The sequence below is a fragment of the Erpetoichthys calabaricus genome, chromosome 1, assembly GCF_900747795.2.
Source record: "Erpetoichthys calabaricus chromosome 1, fErpCal1.3, whole genome shotgun sequence".
NCBI classification, from domain to species: Eukaryota; Metazoa; Chordata; class Cladistia; order Polypteriformes; family Polypteridae; genus Erpetoichthys; species Erpetoichthys calabaricus.
Genome location: NC_041394.2, coordinates 63,269,663 through 63,291,483, shown reverse-complemented (window position 1 = coordinate 63,291,483; position 21,821 = coordinate 63,269,663). Strand labels below are relative to the sequence as shown.

Genomic DNA, 21,821 nt, shown 5'->3' with positions numbered 1-21,821 from the left:
CAGTGACTCAAATCCAATTTTTTTTTAGTGTTTAGCTGTTCAAATTAACCTTTGCAAGCAATCCAGGTTCTTTTAACATTGTCCTGAATCTGCCCCATATGCACACATTTTATAAAACATTATTATGCAATAAATGCATTTTTGTTGTTTTTTTTTTATTGAGCCTGCACAACCAGTTTATTACATTGCGTTTCAATGTATAAATTACTAAAAGTCTGAAAATACACTGAGGTGCAGCAGATCACACAATAATGCAGATCATTAAGAGAAAATTGAATATTGTTCGTTGTTTATTATTATTGTTATTATTATGGCCGGCGCAGTGGGTAGCAATGCTGCCTCACAGTTAGGAGACCCGGGTTCGCTTCCCAGGTCCTCCCTGCGTGGAGTTTGCATGTTCTCCCCGTGTCTGCGTGGGTTTCCTCCCACAGTCCAAAGACATGCAGGTCAGGTGCATTGGCGATTATAAATTGTCCCTAGTGTGTGCTTGGTGGGTGTGCCCTGCCCTGGGTTTGTTTCCTGCCTTGTGCCCTGTGTTGGCTGGGATTGGCTCCAGCAGACCCCCGTGACCCTGTGTTCGGATTCAGCGGGTTGGATAATGGATGGATGTTATTATTATTACCACGCTTTACATTAACTTCACCTGTTTGTTGTCTAGTACAAATCTTGTAATCGATATTTAACCCACTTCTTATTGTCCAAATAACTTGAAATTTTCATTAATTGATCAATTAATCCATGTTAATTAAGAAATGAAATTTTCATATGAAGAATAGTTCAAGATTTCACCAAAAGATGGCACTAGTAACGGATAGAACTAAAACAAACCCAAGACTAAAAAGTTGAAAATACTATATACTGTATATAAAAAATACTTTTTTAAAAACTACGCTTATATTAAGTTAAAAAGTGGACTAAAAAGTAAAAAATAAGTCTCTCGTATATCACTCGTAAAATAAAAGTGTGGGCGCTTTTCATCAATCAACATTCAAAAAACACTTATTAAAGCCCACACTTTTATTTTACGAGTGATATACGAGAGACTTATTTTTTACTTTTTAGTCCACTTTTTAACTTAATATAAGCGTGGTTTTTAAAAAGTATTTTTTAATATATATATATTTGGATAAAAATTAATTTAGCCTTGTGTTTCTATGGCCTGGTCCATTAGAGCTGCTCATTGTGAAATATTCTCAGATGAATCCAAAGCTTGCAGACAGGAGGTGACAATTTAGAGGAAGATTTTTAGAAAAACAAAAAAAAACAACTATGGGTCCAACCAGCAACTTTAGCAATGTGTTCAATAAAGAAAACGAGGTGAAAAAAATGACAAATTGAAAAAAGTTTTATTTTATGAAATGTTTGTTAAAAGTATATTTACATGTTTAAGAAAAATAAGTCTAATACTGTAAGTTTTAATACATAAAACAAAAACAACAACATGAGAACAGCTATTTTTCAGGGAGTTCAAAAGAAAAGGCATCTCCAGCACAAAGGATCAGACGGATTCTTTTAAAGATGTCTCAAAGGCAAGTAATCATGAATATGTAAAAATTCAGGATATGTTAAAATTAGCCAGTCCGTCCAAACAACACTATAAAGATAATACAAATAACATTAAAATTACACAAACAAAGTGTTATTTCAAAATTGATTCATGTGGACCTTTCAAGGTGTACGTACTAGTGGCTACAGACTTTAATTTCGAAATGGCTCATCCATTGATCAGTTAGACAGATTACATCACTTCAATAGTTTACATACGACGTGATTTAAAAGGCCCGGTAACTTGACATGTGCTCTGAATTTCATACAGAACGTTCTTACCAAACACAGGTTTTGGATGTTAGAAGTAGTGAGCCATGCTGTACCGAGATTTCGAGACCACTATATTTGCATCTTAACAGAAAAAAATTAAAAAATCATGAGAAATACTACACCTGGGCTCATCCACATACCAGCTAGTGGCAAATGGGCTTTACAGTTCTGTTTTTGGGTTAACTTTGAGCCTTATCAGGTTGTACTGGAAGACAAATTCACTACAGACTGATAAGCGGTTTATAAATGTTATGTTTACAACATAAGTGGCAAGATCGTTGTCAACTGTTGCATTTCACCTTTTCCAAACCTATGTGTTTTCTTAAAAGTGACTTTATTTCACTTTGCAAAGGAGAAAGGTTTTGGTTAACCAGCTTCATGGTTGATCGATTGTTGCCTAAACAAAATTTGTACGTTTCTTTAATATACAAAATAGGTTGATACAGCAATCTCCATGTCATAGTACTGGGATTTCATCACTTAATATATTAGAAAATCTGAGACATGCAACAGTAATTTTTATGAGAATACACAAAAACTTATTTTTTTTAATTTACATTTCTTAAGCAAGGCTAGTGTTTTAGTGATTAACACGATTAGTAGTGTTATGGAAACCAGATTTTCTGAATGATATCTGATCTGTAGGTTTTGTTCTGCATATAAAGATCCTTTACATTTTCAAAAGTCATTTCAGTGACTACGTATTTACATTTTGCATTTAAGATTCATTGGTTAAAGCTATGAAACACACAGTATTAAGCACTCCATCAACAGGGTTTGGCATTGAAGAGTTTGCTCTATGAAATCTTTATATCTCTTCCCTTCAGGCTTTATTCCTCAATTCCGTCCTATTGTTGACAATTAAGGGGAGCTGTGTCTCTTCAACTTCAAACCGATCAAACAATAAATGGTACCCCTAAAACTGACATAGCACAACAGAATGTTGGCTGAACAATATAAAGAAGTATCTTCAATTACATCACAATTTCTACTGAAGAAAGGGTTAGTACTACAATGGCCATCAAGGCTACTAAAAGCAAAGTACTTGCTTTACAAACGTAGATAAAATGAACAGCCAAACCAGTGAAAAGTGAAATACTGCAACTTTTTTGTTCTTTTGTAGCTTAGGTATCAAGTACTGAAACAAAAGTTGTTTCAAAAGTTTCTTATGGCTGAAAAATTTTTTACATTTTAAAAATTGCCTTACTGTAGTGTCATGTTATCTATCGTTTCAAATCTGTTTTGATTAAGTTTATTTTATAATGATGAAAATGTATGATCTCTAACGAGCCAGCCTTGATTAATGTTAAGAAGAAAGCGATCAAACAAGGAGACCACGGACTGACCATGATTCCGTGCCCTGCTTGGCCCTGAAGAAAATCAAACAACTGACATATCGTAGACATCTAGAGACGAGTGGGTTGAGGGATGGTGGTGGGAAGAGGGCGTACCAAAAACAGAAAAATGTAACAACATCTTCAGATGTTTTTTTTCAGATTCCTTGAAGTTCTGCCCTAGAATCACCACAAGATTGAATTCCAAGCAATAAGCTGTTTTTAACGGTCAAACCAAACCTGGGGAGAGTGTTCACTGGAGAAACTGTAGTGATTACGGCCATGTGCTGCTCCTCCCGCAAGTCACTGCCATCACCAGACCATGCATCTAGCTCTGTTCACCTCCATTGTTCTATCTGTTGTATTGTTTTGATAGCGGTCTTAAAAAAACAAGCATGCAACTACTCCTGGATTTCTGTGAATCTGCTGGATGCTTTTAGATGGATCAGTAAGACATGCTTTGAGAACAGAGCTCTCACATGCGAGCCTGTAGTCCACTACTGAACAGTATCTGACAGTAATATCCAGGTCAATACTGGAGGGCTGCTGAATGAATTATCATTTTACTCATTACTGAATAGAGTTCTTTGTTATCCAGTTGTTGTAAAATGTGTAGGGTTCTCAATATCATATGCTGAATTTGCCTGCCATAATGAGGGCAAGCACATCAGACATCCTAGTGGCATGTGGCAAATAAATGATAGGTCCCCAGCTGCCCATAAAAAATATTTTCATACTCGAGTATGAAGGCTACATCTCCTCTCTTTTTTGTACTATATGTAATTGTTAAGCATTATTTACAATATGTATGAATTAGTAGGATGTTGTGATGCCTTTCATTCAAATAGTCTCCCTTGAAGGCAAATAATCAGCACTCAAAGATGGTGTTCATCCATATTGAACGAAGTTCCCTAATTATACTGACTACTTATCAAAATATTTCTCCCCACTCCACCCTACCTCCCCAATAAAATCAGAAACACACACACAATATAATGGAAGTCAGGTTTTTATGGTTCAGTTTCTGATGTAGGCTACATTTTCTGTTTTGCTTTAACTAAACTGACTTATTCCAGAGTATCTGATTACTCGGTCAGTCCACTGTAGTGTATAATGAATAGCCAGGTGCAGTTGTTTTGAGGCTTATTCATCCTATACTTTAAATTTAGCGAACAACTACACTTATCTCTGCCACATTGTTTGCATCCATGCAGTTTTCTGCTGTGGTCTTGCCATGTTGTTCTTTGAGATGACGCCGGATGGCTGGTTTATGAGCAAACCGCACATCACAGTATGAGCAACGGTAGGGCCTCTCACCACTATGCAGGTTCATATGGTCATAGAGTGTGGACTTCTGTGTGAAACTCTTCCCACAGATGTGGCATGAATGGGATTTTACTCCACGGTGCACGTTCATATGACGGTTAAGGTTGCTACTATGATTGAATTGTTTTCCACATCGTGGGCACATAAAGATATAGTGAATAGATCGCATATGGGTGACCAGCTTTTCAACACTCTGGAAGAACTCTTCACACTTATTGCATTTGATTGTCTTAAGCCCTAGACTGCTAGCAGCAAGAGCAAGTTGCATACCAGATCCGCACGTTAATCTAGACAAGCTGGCAGCTGAAAACAAATCCTTAGAAGTACTGAAGCTGTGCCTTATCTCTTCATAAGAAGAAGTGGAACCAACCTGTACCGTGTCAGTTGAACCCCTATCTAAACCAAGGTTGCTACAGGTATTTTCATCAAAGTCATCCTCATCATCCCTAGAGAACTGACGTGGTATAACAAGCAAGCCCTCAGAGTCTTCAGACAGACTGTAATGAGCTTTCACCACTCCCTGCTGATGGTACACTCCTTTACTAATGTAACCCTGCTGGTGTTGAGGACGGTCTTTTTGGTCTCCACATTCATCTAAACCTTCATCTGGAAGGTGACTTAGCACATTTAAATGATCATTACTAGCCTCCAACTCTTCACCACCCAAACCCTCGCCAGTTGAGTGAACATTATCACCCTCTTGATTAGATTTCTCTTCTCTACTCGCCAGAATGGATTGCTGAAGACTGTATGGACGCCTGTATTGCCACGAAGAAGCTTTCTGGTTGTGAATCTTGGTTTTGGTTTTAGTACTTGTAGTTTGAGCTTCAGTAGTTGTTAATCCTGCATCATCTTCTAGAATGCCTCCCTCCATTTCAACTTCTCCATCTCCATCTCCTTCTTCCCTGTCCCCCTCCCCTTCCTGTTCACCATCTGCCTCTGGACCTCCTGCTACACTTCCGCCATCATCTTCCACAATGCAAATGTCTGATAGGTCTTCATAGTCTTCATCATAATCTTCTCCACATTCTTCAGCAAATTCTTTAATCTTTACCTAAAATAAAAAGCTAGATAAGTAAATAAACTGAAAAGCTGCAAAACTATTACAAATCAAACATTTCATAATATTAAATGTATCCTGTGAGATACACATTTTAGCACCCTTCTTCAAAAGTCAGACAAAAACATCTGGATGGATCAGAAATTAGTTACCTAAATTTGTGGTTTATTAATAATAATTATATTAGAACTTGCTTGGCTACTACCTTAATATCTTCATCATCCTCTGTGGCCACCACTGTCTGCTGAAATCGTGACTGCTGGTGGGCATGGTGCAGATGAGGCAGCTGCAGATTTGGCTGTGTTGGCATTTGGCTTGAAGGTTTTCCCGAGTGCATCAGGGGCTTGCATAGTCCCACTCCCTTTCTGCTACGATGACTACTTGTACCTGCAACATTACCCTTGGCCCTGGAACATGAAGCTGCAATTCCTATAGAGCAAGAGGCTCCACTTCCCTCTTCTTTTATTCCAATTTTTGGTTCAATGAACTGTGTTAAAGCATTGCGACACTTCTCCACCACATGTTCCATCTGCAGGTAGCTAGCTGCTGTGAGGTAGTTGACAATGTCTCGCACTGCAAATTCCAAGAATCCAGTGTAGCAAGACAGCAGTAAATCTGCCACAATCCTAGAACTGTGCAGAAGAGACACCTGTAAGAAATGTAAACAATTAAATTGGCTATACACTTTGACTTGCAATTAATTCTTTAATCTGCCACTATCTACTCCATGAATAATATAATGGGATTTAACAGTAGTGTTAGTACAATTTCAAATACATTTATAAAACTAACTGTGGCAGAAGTTGGTTGTAAAGTTTTTTTTAATCAAGGTTAATGATGTGTGACAGGAAATTTACAGTAAGTACCATTTCTGAAGAATAGAGATGATTATAAGAAAGAAAGAAAGAAAAGACTTAAGTTCCAGAAGAGAGACTGACTTAGCAGAGCTGTCTTAGGTAAGAAAGGTATTTAAGAAAAAATTGAAGTTCCAGGTGCAGTATTTTTTGTGAATTCTAAAATGTTTTACCACATGTTTCTTTGTAAGTGGCTTGGGTTTTCTAAAAAGGTAACAAATGTGCCAGAGAAAAACAAATCTTATTTTACTCAGTTAACTGAAAGTAAAGTTACACACGTTCACATAGGGAGTATAATCTGCTTTTTGGCTGTATTGCTAATTTTAGAGGCTCTGAAAACAAACTGCATAAGCACATAGGTTTGTTTATAACTTGTAAACTCTAGCCAAATGACAATGTGATCAAGTTGCCTCAATTATAGAATTTAGACTAATTAGATGAAATGTCATTTTATAGTGAACAGCTCAAGATTTGTAGCTGTGCCAAGGAAGACCATATAGCAACAAATTTACAACATCCAGTACTGAAAACAGACATTTGGAAAGAGATGACATAGCGATTTAGGATACAAGCTCTAATGAATATACTGGAAAAATCAGAAAAGTGAGGATAAAGAAGTTGAAAGCATCAGAAGAGAAACAAAAACAAAATGAAAGAAGATGAAGAAATAAAAAAGAAAAGGCTGAAAATATGCAACATGTACAGTAATTAAAAACAACAATATGAAGAACGAATAAGAAAAAGTAGATCAAAATAAGAAATAAACAGGAAGTAGCATTAAAGAGGAATTATGAAGAAAAGATGTGACTTCCAAAAGACATGTGGTATATGATTACGTAAAAATAATCATCTTATAAAAGTATGAAGTAAAGGAAAAAAGTTAAAGAACTAAGAAAAATGGAAAGGAATAAATGAAACAAGAAAAGGTACAGAACAACCTAAAGATTATAAATGGATACACAATGCACAAGATAGATATTAGTTAGCTGATGATATTAGAAACAATTTAAAAGGTAAGAGTGAATAAATATTTACTACAGCAAAACAGGCAGTAGTGGAAACCTCCAATCAAAAAATGGCAATTGTTTATAAATTGGATACAAAGAAATTCTACATTATGGGAAAATAAACTTTAATCCCCTCAGATATTCAAGTAAGGAAAAAAGATTAGTCATTTGTAATTTCAATGCCAAAATATATGTCATTGATACTAATAATTAAAACACCACAGACATGTTTTAAAAGCCACTGGCAAGATTAGAAGTATTATTTGAATACCACAGAAAGAATGAATTCAATGTTTTCAGGAAATAGTAAAATTGCTGGAAAAAAACATTTTAGGAAGGAAACAAATAAATGACAAGAAAAAAAAGCTCTAGCAAAGTAAAACATACAATAAGGAGAAAAGAAAAATCACAAAAATGAAATAAATTCACATAACAGAAAATGTCAATGGACAAGGAAAGGATCAAACTTAAACACAAGTTATTCTAAGCATGGGTAATAAAAAGGAGTTGACAAGGAAGAAAGAACATAGAAAGTGAAAAAGAAGAAAGTCGATCAGACTATAAAGCGTCAAGGTACAATCGGAAAAATGTGGAAAATGAGGCAACAACAACCATGAAAGTGTCAACAGAACATAAAATAATTTATCAAGGAATGGGTAGCGTATACACAGTAAATAAAGAATATATATCAACTCATTTCAGAAAATAAAGAAATTGTTAAATACTGTTACGTAGAAAGAAACAAAAACATATGATGAGACAGGTACACATATAAATGATAAAAATCTACAAAGCATTAATAAAAAAGAAAAAGGAGGAAAAAAGTGGTGTAAATTGGGGGGGAAATGGCAGCAAATATGGTGCACATCTACAAATCCACATACGGAGAACATGCAAACTGCATAACTTCTTTGTAGACATCTATATGAAAGCAGCTTGAGCGTGTTTTTACATTTGTTGGAGTTTTTGCCCTATTTCTTAGTTCCAAATCTGACTGTCAATGTAAATTACATGCTTGTTATTACTACTTTCAGTGTCATACTCTAAGCACTCCCAGACATTTTACAGTAGATACATTTCTTTCATTCATGTCTATGTTCAAAGACATTTTCTTTCTAGGTAGCGGACAACTACTATTTTCATTAGGCTTAGGTAGCCACAAACTGGGTACTCAGATAGTGAAATTAGAAGGACAGTCAGTCAATGGCAGGCTACCAGCAATTGGTTTATTTAAAAAATAAAAAAAATTTCCATCTATTTTCATTTTTTCTTTCAAATGGGGTTTTAGTTTTGTTTTTACTTTGATTACTGAAATGATTTTTCATACATTGTAGTTACAGTTTTCATTAACTATAATAACCTTGGACAAAGGTTTAACTAGCAAGAGCAAGTGAATCCAGAATTGTGAAGTGGCAGGTATGGGAGATGAATACGGAAGTGTTTTGGTTAGTATGGTGTTTGGTAAGTGCATAAGAACCCAACCTGGTTAGTCAGGGGTTCAAGACTTATTAATCTGATGATCTGAGGGGCAGAAATGTATCGCTTTCTTCAGTGTATTGTGTATTTTGATTTTCCCCTTTATTTATTCTTTCCTAGTTGTATTATTTTGTCAATAAACATCTTCTTGTTACATTTATTTAGCCCCCTTGGCATTATTTGGGTTTAGGGACAATTCAAGATCACACCCTAGTGTTCACATTGAAAATATCAAAATAATTAATGAGGTAAAAGAAGCCTTATATTGGTTAAGACAGTAGAACGATTTTAACAAGAACAGGCTATTCAACACCAACAAAGTGTGTCAATGCTATTCACCTAAAAGAAAAAGCACCACAATAAGAAATTGAGTTTTGAAGGTCCCCAAAGTATTACTAGAAGTTAAATCCTGTTACAGTGAATACTGAAATAATGACATTTTCAGAATACTTTTTGTTGGCCCAGACAAACATTCATACAACATCATGTTTAATGGATTTCATTTTAATGAAATATATATTTAAGTATAACAAACATTTTTTCGACCAAACATGCCCACCAAAGATAATAATGAGGTAAAACAAATACTTCATGCCGAACCTACACTTTTGCCACGTCTCAGGAACCCTGCAACAGGCTGCCTCTTTCTTGTTATATCAAAAGAAAGGGACAGTCTGTTGCAAAATTTCCAGTCTTGGGCAGTCTCAGAGAGGCTCATCAATAGTATAAGTGCGACATCATACACATAGCCAAATTCTGAGTCAGTGCTACACTGAGTGTCCATGTGGGCAGTTGCTTTGTGTGCAGATATGTACTGTTCTGAGTTTCATAGTGCTTCTCAGTTTTCTTTGCAATGAACAAAAAAAGTGATAAACTCAGTTTAAGCTGAAAAAAGTTACACCTAATGTCTCATTTTCATTCTGTATACATACCTGTGTTTCTATTAAAAAAAAAATCTAACATCTCATTTTCAAATAAAAGATTTTTAGCAGTTTAAGAAGTGTTGTTTTTTTTATACAGGTATTATCAAGCTTGGGTCACAGAGTTACACAAGAAACAGGAATGTAAGTCCAAGTTTCCAAGGAAAATACAGGTGCTTTATTACTGTATAGAGTAGGCAGGTACAGCCTCAAGACTGAACTCGAAATAGAGGCTGTTACTTAAGCACTCAAGCACACAAGATAGGAGCCTCAACACAGTGATCATCCTACTTTTGCTGTCATCTTCAGATAAGAAAAACACCAGCAACTTGGAATCATCGCTGTGGCAGACCAGGAAAGTGCAAGGAAGAGAAGGTCTAAGCCTGTTGTTAAATGTTCTAAACATCATGTGCCAAGCATGTTGCACAGTAAGCCTGATCTTGCAGAGGACAACCAATTGCGTTAACCTGGGTTTACTGTTTTCCAGGCGCAGCAGAGCAGCTAGGGAAATATCCTTGTGCTGCTCCCATTAGAGATGGCAAATCACCAGCGACCCAAGGTCACAGTTGTATACATATTTTCCCCATATTCATTATAATGAAATTTCTGTTATAATAAAATATTTTATGGTCCCATTAATTTCATTACAATGGGTTCACTACTTTGTAAATTTATTCCAAGTGTTCATGGTCTTCTGTTCAAAGAAATTTACCCTTAACCATTTTCTATCTGTGTTCAAATGTTTTTGTTGAAGAATTAATTTTAAAATTGCATCTGCTGGGATCCATTGTATCAATTTCCTTCATAGTTCACTTCTATCCAGTCGCCTGCTAATATCTGTTTGCTTAAACTGTAAAGGTTTAACACCTACAGTCTTTCCTCATAATTCATACTTTGGAGTCCTTCAATCATCTTAAGTTATTTTTCTCTGGACTTTCTCTAGCACCTTCATGACTTAGAATAACGAAGTAAAATTAATAAGAGAGGTATTTTACAGCTGCTGGGCTGGATACAAGAAAGGTAACAGTCAAGAGAATAAACACTGCATAATAAACAAATGGAACAGTGGACTGCTTAACTGAGTGAAAATTAGTAGCAATAGACTAAGAGGAGAAAAAAAGAAGAAAGGGTATAGATTGTAGATTAGTACAAAATGTTATTTAAGTGGTGATGTTTTGATAACTGGTGCTGTTACAACAGTAGACAAAATGATACTATATATGTTTTAAAAGGAATAAGAGCTTGTGAAAGAAGACCAGACAATACATATCAGGTATCCAATGTGATTTACAGTAAACATTATCACACACATCTGCATGGGAGGAAGCTAAAAGGACCAATAGAAGGTAACTCCAAGCCAGGCCAGGGGGTGGCGGGGTGCGCTAAACCTTTCTCTGCTATCCCTACCGGCCAAACACAGGAAATGTTGCCCGATTCTGGCCCCAAAGATGTGTCAAGGCTATTCATTTCACAAAATAAAAACAAAGATTTCCTATCTCCGGACAGTATTGAAAAATCCAAGATATCCATCTCTTTAATGCAGGTATTTGCACCAGCTTTATGTAGTGTAAGGATGGGAGGGTTATTGTGTATCCAGGAAGCATCATAAAAATTTGTGTGTCTATATTTATTTTTTCAGACACTAGTCCTTTTATTAAGGTAGATATGTATTTATTAACACTTACATCAGCAGATCTAAGTCTGATTGGCGATACTAGGACTCCACATTTACAAGTGTTCATACACAGCAAAATAAGACCTTCAAGTTCAACATTTTGACATGGCAAAATCCAACACTTTACACATTGAGAGAGTGTTGTGCATTGGATATAGCTAAAACTAAAAAAAGATGAGTCACCTTGGTAGACTATTTGAGCATTCATTTGTTTAATTAAACAATCAGTGATCAGGATCCATAGATCAGAAGTACAGTATAAGAGTAAGGTGAACTACACATTAACATGCTCTTTGTGTGTAAAACTACACATTTGCCTAACCTACTGTAATCATCTCTATGAAAATGTGTATGGTCAGCACAGCAGGACAGTGATTAACACAAGTGTCTTAGAGCTCCAGGGGTCTGGATTCAAAATCTGGTCTATTCACTGTGGAATCTCCACATTCTTCATGAATCTACATGAGTTTTTCTTCAGGTATGCCGGTTTTCTGACACCTCCATAAGATTCACGTATTAAGTTATACGTAGCTGCTCTAAGTAGGCCTCATACAAGTGAGCATAAGCGTGTGAATGAGGCTGCCCTGCGATGGAATCGGTCGATTCCCGTGTTGTGCACAGTGCTGCTAAGACAGGCTTCAGCTCTCTCCAGTCCAGGTCTGAGCCAGATATGAAAATAAACAGACACTGAGATGGATAGACAGGCACAAGTGTATCACTTCAGAGACTAGTTTGGCAAGACTTCTTTATTAAGCTACATGAACACAGAAGTAAAAGAAATTCATGGCTCGTGTGAATCACTGTTTCAAGCAGACAAGGAAAACTTTATTATAAGTTCCTAAATATCAGAAAGGTTTGGAGCGTCAATGGTTGCCATAACTTTGTGGCAGTGCATGATTTACATCTAGGCTGATTCAAGTATATCAAGGGGTTATATTTGTTTACTTATTTGTAAAAATTGCATTTCTGTGGAATGGAAAATGTTATTTTACCATTAACCAGTTTTAAATGTTCTTGAGACTATCTAATAAACTTAGATAATGAAAGACAGCCTGATTTTTTTTTTCCCAGTAATACTTCCTTCCATCCATCCAGTATCCAACCCGCTATATCCGAACTACAGGGTCACGGGTGTCTGCTGGAGCCAATCCCAGCCAACACAGGGCACAAGGCAGGAAACAAACCCCGGGCAGGGTGCCAACCCACCGCAGGACACACACACACACACACACACACACACACACACACACACACACACACACACACAAGCACACACACTAGGGACAATTTAGGATCACTAATGCACCTAACCTGCATGTCTTTGGACTGTGGGAGGAAACCAGAGCACCTGGAGGAAACCCACTCAGACACGGGAAGAACATGCAAACCCAGGTCTCATAACTGCGAGGCAGCAGCGCTACCCACTGCGCCACCGTGGAATGGAATCCAGTAATACTTCATGGGAACAAATTAAACCCTATATATTTAGCAAATTACAGTAACAGTTCACATACATGAATTACTCAAGGTATTTTGCCTAATGAAATCACTGCATATTTTTTGCCTTTATGTATAGTAACTAAAAAAGGATATCCAAAATAAATAACTGTACATCATCTCAGAGAATTTATTAAATCCTAAACTTAAAAGCAAAAGAAAAAAAAATAAAGCCTTTGTACCTGCAGCTCTGAGGAAGGATTGAGAAGAAACTGGTCACGCAAAAAAGGTGAACAGGCAGCAAAAATGACTCTGTGGCCACGGAATTTAAGGTTGTCATTGGCAACAATTGTGATATCACAGAAGCGCTGATCAGAACGTAGCTGGTTCATGTTCCTTAGTGTGGCAGCTCCATGACCAGGAAGTTGGAAACGCAGAACCTCAGTAGGACCACCAGAAGGCATCATTATACTTTTAGTTTTACTGTTGAGAAAAAAAATTAAGTTAAAAAAAAAAAAAAAATCACTTCTCCCTTCAACTCATCTACTCAATAAAAAAATTTTCAAAAATTAAAGATAAGGTAATATCAACAGAAGTCTGAAAAGTCAATTAATCAATGTCATATTGTTTTCAGTTTGCACTCTTTCTGGTTACTTACTTAAAGCAGACAAGTGTTATGTAAAAACAGCTAGCATTAGTGCATGTACAGTATATAGTGCGAGTCTTACTGGACACAAAGAACAGATGATCTTATACCTAACAAGCCCTGTTCACTTATTAGAAGAGCATTCTAATTGTTTGTGTCCCTTTGTTTTTTGTTAACAACCACCAGATTATGAGTTTACATTAATAATGGATTTGACACAAGTCAGGGGTTCTCAGACTCGGTCCTGGGGACTCACTGTGGCTACAGGCTTTTCTTCCAATCAGCTTCTGTTTTTAATTAGACTCCTGGGCTTATTAAGTGAAATATTATTTCCCAGATTCTGTGTTTTGGGGACAATATAGAAATTAGAAAACTAAGCTTGGTTAAAAAAAAATTTAAAAAAAATGTACTAAGCAGTTATATGGGAATAATGTTTTTTTTTTTTTTTTTTTTTTTTGCTTTTTAACGATATTTTCATCTTGATTGTCATTCTACTTTTCCAGGTGTTCTAATGGTTTAATTAATCCATTATTTATAATTATTTACTAATTAGTGGATCTGATGCTAAACAAGTTGCAGCCTCTCACTATTCACTGTTGTTTGCCTGGGTATCTACTCTGCTAGTTTTAACTGAAGGTGTGATAATGAATGTTGTTAGTGCATATGCACCGCAAGTTGGGTGTGCATTGGGTGAGAAAGAAGATTTCTGTGATGAACAGTGTACCCAAGGGACAGAAAGTGGTGATTGGAGCGGATTTCAATGAACATGTTGGTGAAGGGAACAGTAGAGACGAGGAGGTGATGGGTAGGTATGGTGTCAAGGAGAGGAATGAAGAAGGTCAGATGATAGTGGATTTTGCCAAAAGGATGGACATGGCTGTGGTGAATATGTATTTTAAGAAGAGGGAGGAATATAGGGTTACGTACAAGAGTGGAGGAAGATGCACACAGGTAGATTACATCCTATGCAGAAGAGTTGGTCTGAAGGAGATTGAAGACTGCAAAGTGGTGGCAGGGGAAAGTGTAGTTAAGCAGCATAGGATGGTGGTCTGTAGGATGATGTTGGAGATTAAGAAGAGGAAGAGAGTGAGGGCAGAGCCAAGGATCAAATGGTGGAAGTTGAAAAAGTTGAAAAAGGAAGACTGCAAGGTTGAGTTTAGGGAGGAGGTGAGACAGGCACTGGGTGGCAGTGAAGCGTTACCAGACAGCTGGGAAACTACAGCAGATGTAGTAAGGGTGACAGCAAGAAGGGTGCTTGGCGTGACATCTGGAAAGAGGAAGGAGGAAAAAGAAACCTGGTGGTGGAATGAGGAAATACAGGAAAGTATACAGAGGAAGAGGATGGCAAAGAAGAAGTGGTATAGTCAGAGAGATGCAGAAGGTAGACAAGAGTACAAGGAGATAAGGCACAAGGTGAAGAGAGAGTTGGCAAAGGCTAAAGAAAAGGCGTATGATGAGTAGTATGAGAGGTTGGACACGAAGGAGGGAGAAAAGAACCTGTACCGATTGGCTAGACAGAAGGAGCGAGCTGGGAAAGATGTGCAGCAGGTTAGGGTGATAAAGGATAAAGATAGAAACATACTCACAAGCGAGGAGAGTGTGTTGAGCAGATGGAAAGACTACTTTGAGAGGCTGATGAATGAAGAGAACGAGACAGAAGAGGTTGGATGATGTGGAGATAGTGAATCAGGAAGTGCAACGGATTAGCAAGGAGGAAGTAAGGTCAGCTATGAAGAGGATGCAAAATGGAAAGGCTGTTGTTCCAGATGACATACCTATGGAAGCATGGAGGTGTTTAGGAGAGATGGCAGTGGAGTTTTTAACCAGATTGTTTAATGGAATCTTGGAAAGTGAGAGGATGCCTGAGGAGTGGAGAAGAAGTGTACTGGTGCCGATATTTAAGAATAAGGGGGATATGCAGGACTGCAGTAACTACAGGGGAATAAAATTTATGAGCCACAGCATGAAGTTATGGGAAAGAGTAGTGGAAGCTAGGTTAAGAAGTGAGGTGATGATTAGTGAGCAGCAGTATGGTTTCATGCCAAGAAAGAGCACCACAGATGCAATGTTTGCTCTGAGGATCTTGATGAAGAAGTTTAGAGAAGGCCAGAAGGAGTTGCATTGCGTCTTTGTGGACCTGGAGAAAACATATGACAGGGTGCCTCGAAAGGAGCTGTGGTATTGTATGAGGAAGTCAGGAGTGGAAGTGAAGTACGTAAGAGTTGTGCAGGATATGTACGAGGGAAGTGTGACAGTGGTGAGGTCTGTGGTAGGAGCGATGAATGCATTCAACGTGGAGGTGGGATTACATCAGGGATCAGCTCTGAGCCCTTTCTTATTTGCAATGGTGATGGACAGATTGACAGATGAGATTAGACAGGAGTCCCTGTGGACTATGATGTTTGCTGATGACATTGTGATCTGTAGTGATAGTAGGGAGCAGGTTGAAGAGACCCTGGAGAGGTGGAGATATGCTCTAGAGAGGAGAGGAATGAAGGTCAGTAGGAACAAGACAGAATACATGTGTGTAAATGAGAGGGAGGTCAGTGAAATGGTGAGGATGCATGGAGTAGAGTTGGTGAAGGTGGATGAGTTTAAATACTTGGGATCAACAGTACAGAGTAATGGGGATTGTGGAAGAGAGGTGAAAAAGAGACTGCAGGCAGGGTGGAATGGGTGGAGAAGAGTGTCAGGAGTAATTTGTGACAGACAAGTATCAGCAATAGTGAAAGAGAAGGTCTACAGGACGGTAGTTAGACCAGCTATGTTATATGGGTTGGAGACGGTGGCACTGACCAGAAGCAGGAGACAGAGATGGAGGTAGCAGAGTTAAAGATGCTAAGAACTGGGTGTGACAAGGATGGATAGGATTAGAAATGAGTACATTAGAGAGTCAGCTCAAGTTTGGACGGTTGGGAGACTAAGTCAGAGAGGAGAGATTGCGTTGGTTTGGACATGTGCAGAGGAGAAATGCTGGGTATATTGGGAGAAGGGATGCTAAAGATGGAGCTGCCAGGGAAGAGGAAGGCCTAAGTGAAGGTTTATGGATGTGGTGAGAGAGGACATGCAGGTGATGGGTATAACAGAACAAGATGCAGAGGACAGACAGATATGGAAGAAGATGATCCGCTGTGGCAACCCCTAATGGGGGCAGCCAAAAGAAGAAGAAGAGTGTTATCAGTTGTTATCTCAGATTATGAATCTGGTTGAAAAAAATCCTGAAGCCCCAGTGGGTTTCCAGGACCAAGTCTGATAACCCCCGACTTATTATATACACATATATAAACAGCACCTTCTGTTAATTCAGAATCATGAAACATAATAACTTAATACACGGTTGTTTTCTGTTTTGTACCAATTTTGAAAATCTGATTATTATAATAAAAGGAATACCTGAAAATAATTGTGATGTCTTTGCTTTAATCTGTCACCCATTTCTGGTGATTAATGAGCTACACAATCATACACTGTGAAGGCTGTTTTATTCCTCCATATACTGTATAAATGTGTACAACTTACTGATACTTACATGTGACTGAATAAAGTAGGACTCTTATGTTCCAGTTCTATATGAGCAAAACATTTCGCAATATTTCACAATGATGGCTCATTCTGAATTTGACAGATGAATGCAGAAACTGGACAAGTGTTTGGTCAGTTGGCAAATTAACCAAAGAATCTGACTTAAAAGATGAATGAACAGCCAGTTAAAAGGCAGGCTGTAACAAAAACCTACATGTACAGCAACCCTGTTGATATAGTGTTATTTCATGGGTTCGTTCATGAAAGTCATTTTCTTTGGTCTGAAATATATTTATCATTTTAAAACCAGGTTTAGTTCTACTGCAAAACTACTACCTACAGCATTTTAAGAATTTGAAAGTTAGACAAAATTATACTCTGTAATGAAAATGTTTTAATTATAAACAAAAAATATTCATTACTTTAAAAGCCCTTAAAACAGCAAAAATAAACATTTACAATATTTTATTTGCTGATTAAAATGTATGTCACAATGCTATGCTTACACCATTCTGATGATGTAGTAAAACAAACTAGAGTAACGAATATTTTCAGGTTCATATTACTGTTTCTGCTTAACAAATTCCATTAAAATTAAGGCCCTCATTTTCCATTCAGTAACCTCATCGATCTCAAGTTTAGGCTTGATACAATGTCAAATAAATAACACCACTGCAAAGATCCATCCATCCATCCATTTTCCAACCCGCTGAATCCGAACACAGGGTCACGGGGGTCTGCTGGAGCCAATCCCAGCCAACACAGGGCACAAGGCAGGGAACCAATCCTGGGCAGGGTGCCAACCCACCGCAGCACTGCAAAGATACTCCTGTAATACTTATTTTGTAATATGCCACCACCACTACTGATGGTACAGGCTTCCATACTTCTGTTTTGTTAATAATCGGTATCCGTATCATGATGAGATACTGGTGTGAATCAGCAATTAGGTAATGAAACCAACTTGATGGTCTGAATGGTCTCCTCTCACTTGTTAAAGTTCTTATGTAAGTTCAATAAAAATCCTAACATCTTGATTTTTAAAACAGTACATTTTCTATTTTTTATTTTTTTAAATAAATGATATATGATTAAATGATATATATCTGAAATGTTACAAGGAGAGCACTAATCGAGATGCATGTCCCTCATTTCTGAGCGCATATTCCACCGTGCAAGAGTACACACTATTATGGGATGTTAGCTGAGAGAAAGATAAATGTGTGTTAGTTTTTATAGTACTTTGTAATAACCATTTGTATTACACAGAATGAAGAAAGTGGACATTTAATAAAAAGAAACTGCACATATAAACACACATACATATTTAATTATATGTCATCCAGTAAACCATCCATAAATTCCTTCCAAGCTGCTGTGTGGAATGCTCCAAATCTTCTACCAGTACTCTGAGCAACACTCCGGCATGAACACCATGTGTCCTGAACTAGTTATAGATATATATTTGATGTGGCAAAGGAGGGACTGTAGAAGAAATGCTCTGCGTATTTCATTATGTACTACAAGCTTCTCATAGCATCTCTCCAAAGACACATTTCACAGCAGTGTGAAAAAGTCACTTTTATTGACCTGAAGGAAAGTTTCTTTCTTTTGCAGCCTTGATAAACCACTTACCAGCTGACCTGGAGATAAGTACAGTAAATGCAAAGAGACAGACATGATGAACAAAAATGAATTATGAATCACCTAAAGGTAAAAGTTAATTGTATTAAACATCGGCCTAGTATGCAATATTCTTAAAACAAAAAAAAGCTATAGATGGAGCTATAATCTCACTAATCAGTATGTTTCCATATTTAAAGAAAACAAACAATCAACTCTATATTCACTTTTAAAAATAAACATTTTTGGAGTGAGTACATTAATACATTGAGTTTTTTTAATTTTGAAAAAGGCATGCAGCCCTACCTGAACAGTGTACAAAAAAGGCCACTGAAAAAAGCAGTACAAATACAAATACTGTATTATATATACACAAATATTTATTATAAACATATACACACTAATTAACACTGCTGATCTACATGTATCTTATCATTAAATCTTTCTGTATTTCTAGAATATGTAAACGTTGACCTACTGTGTGACATCTTGCAGCGATTCTTAATCATGAGCAAAACAACTGAATCATTAACTAAGAAAAGCAGGTACAAAATTAAGCACGGGTTGGGATTAAGGTCGCAAACACTTAATTTTAATAATATCCACACAAGAATTCGCCCACTTCAAATACCCGATCGCTGCCAAGCTGGTAGCTCTGATGTTTTTCTGGCTCGGGACCCTGCAGCAGCGTGAACATGACGCCAAAACACAAAATCGCCCCTACGTGTTGCACACAGCGGCACGCAGTCCATGTTCCGCTTTTTCTGGGGTGCATAGTTCCACACCCGGACAATACGATGCAGTTTTCAGGTACTGTATACTATAAACGAATTAACGCACCCTTGGATTTGGGAACCGTCCGCTCCAGTGGATGGATTTTACCCACCCACAAGGAGCGCCCTTCAGCTCCGTCGCCTCCAAGTAAACGGTGCAGAGCCACTCAGGAATGGCTGCAGGCTGGCTCCGGTATCTCGTTCATCGCTCATGCTTACTGGGACACAACTGGCAACAGTCTTCCCAAACCGGGAGCACGCATACAGTTCATTTATAAGGTACCCACCCACCTTTGCCGGCAGTCCGCTAGCAGCTTCAGGCCTCACGGAAATTTAACGCAACGATGGCCATTCTTACCTTTTTAACGAAGGAAAGTAGCGAATCAAAAGTAATACCAGTCTCCTGCAATCAATGCAGGTATCAATGTATTGATTAGTTTGGCCAGATTGATTGGCTCGTCCTCTACCCGACTTGTAGCCGTGCGCTGCTCTCCAAAAATAAGCAAAACACAACACGCGCCCCTTAAAGGGTTTGCACGCGCGGCGCTAATTTTCTGTCGGCCAATCCCGCCTAAAATCTTTAAGTGAGTCGTTTTAGATCTGCATTGGATGAAGACGGCGAATGAGGAATAAAAAAATAAACGTACTTGGGTTTGTGGTGTCATTCCACCATGTTTATGACTTCAAAAAGTCTGAATTATGCAGCTGTAATGTGCGGTGTTCATATGAAATAAATATGAGGTAGAAGTGCATAATAAACAATATTCTTGTGTTAAATATTTGAAATATTAAAATGTGTGCTTCAATTTATGTTTAAAGTCTAAAAATTCTTTATTGTAACAAACACAAAAACAAAAAAAAAAACATATGCCTAATTACTGACCCTGCTCACAGTGGCTCTTAGAGGGCTAGGACCCTATAAAAAAATGATAATTTTTTTTATCATATTTGTGATCAGCAACCTCAAAGTACAATAACACAGCACTCCACATGCCTATTTTTACTAATCTCCATTTTCAAAATTTTGTCAAAAAGAGTAACGTTTTTGAAAAGGAGTAACTTTGACCCCTCGTATCCCATTAAAGGATGAACTCCTGGGGCTAGATGATGCGACATGCACAAATTCAATACTTCTGATTAATTTTGAAGATTACATCTAGTGGTTTTCTTTTAATCATAATATAATTCCCTGCACATAAATGTCCTAAAAATGTGTTTTTCTTAGGTCTAGATTGTCAAAAATATGAGGGGAACCCCAAGAAGCTTGATGTTTTGCATAACTAGACATCAAGAAAAGTCAAATGGTATACCGTATGTGGAAGTGACTCAGGAGGTGTCGGGCACAAAAAAACTTGAAGTGATCTCAAAGCATTCATAAGTAAATCTTCTTTTCTTCTTCTTTTTCTTCCTTGTCATCTTTTCCCATTTGTATATGGGGTCAATATGCTGTGTCCAAACAGTTCGGCCCTGCACCTCCTCGCCAGTCAAGCCCCTTTTCCTTCACATCTTCTTTTACTTTATTCATCCACCATCACTTTGGCCTCCCTCGCATTTGTTTCACCTGTACTTCCATTCACGTCACTCTTTTGCCCACATATTCATCAGCCTACTTTCCTGTATTTTCTTAGATATCTCTCCCACTATACCTCTGATTGTCTCATTTCTTATTCTGTGCTTTTTTGGGGGCTCCACACATATATCTCAACATTCTAATTTCTGCCACATCTAAAGTCTTCTCCTGTGTTCTCTTTACTCCAGTCTCAGTTCCATACATCATTGCTGGTCTTACCAGTGTCTTAAAAACCGGACCTTTAACCTTTGCCTTAATTTTTCAATTGCACAATACTCTTGATACCTTCTTCCAGTTATTCCATCCACACTGCACTCTATGGGTTATCTCTGAATCTAGTTCTCTATTTCAGGCTACCATTGATCCTAGATATTTAAACCTATCCACTCTTTTTAATAACTCTCCCTGCAGGCTAACTTCTGAATCTTGCTCATCATTAAGCCTATTTTATCTTCAACTATCTATCTTCCAAAGCCCTTCTCCATTCTTCCAACTTCCTTCCCACTTCCTCTTTTCTGGTACTAAACAAAACACTATGTCATCAGCAAAAAGCACCCCATGACTCAACACCTCCAATACAGATTGAAGAAGTAAGAACTTAAAGAAGATCCCTGGTGCAGACCTCCTCTAACTGGGATCTTGTCTGTTACCCCAACACTGCTTTTAACTCGAGTCCTCACTCCCTCATTCATATTCTGGACAATTCTCACATACTGTACTTCTCTGATACTCCTTTCTCTCTCATGCACCTCCAGACCTCTTTGAACACAATACTGTTTC

General features: G+C 37.6%; 1 protein-coding gene across 1 annotated transcript; it reads right to left on the bottom strand.

Annotated features, from left to right (window-relative positions):
- Nucleotides 1–1,326: 1,326 nt before the first annotated feature.
- On the bottom strand, nt 1,327–19,989 carry zbtb12.2 (zinc finger and BTB domain containing 12, tandem duplicate 2). The gene is made up of 4 exons (XM_028800915.2): nt 19,830–19,989; nt 13,150–13,390; nt 5,744–6,187; nt 1,327–5,532 (listed from the first exon to the last, which is right to left on the bottom strand). Exons 2-4 carry the CDS (start codon nt 13,372–13,374, stop codon nt 4,318–4,320), a joined length of 1,884 nt encoding a protein of 627 aa, XP_028656748.2. The 5' UTR covers nt 13,375–13,390; nt 19,830–19,989; the 3' UTR covers nt 1,327–4,317.
- Nucleotides 19,990–21,821: the final 1,832 nt, after the last annotated feature.

Coding starts and splice junctions, on each gene's coding strand:
- zbtb12.2 (XM_028800915.2), bottom strand. CDS start 13,374: ATGATGCCTTCTGGTGGTCCTACTGAGGTTCTGCGTTTCCAACTTCCT. Junction 6,188..13,149: donor ATCCTTCCTCAGAGCTGCAG/GTACAAAGGCTT, acceptor CATTTCTTACAG/GTGTCTCTTCTGCACAGTTC. Junction 5,533..5,743: donor AGGATGATGAAGATATTAAG/GTAGTAGCCAAG, acceptor TTTTTATTTTAG/GTAAAGATTAAAGAATTTGC.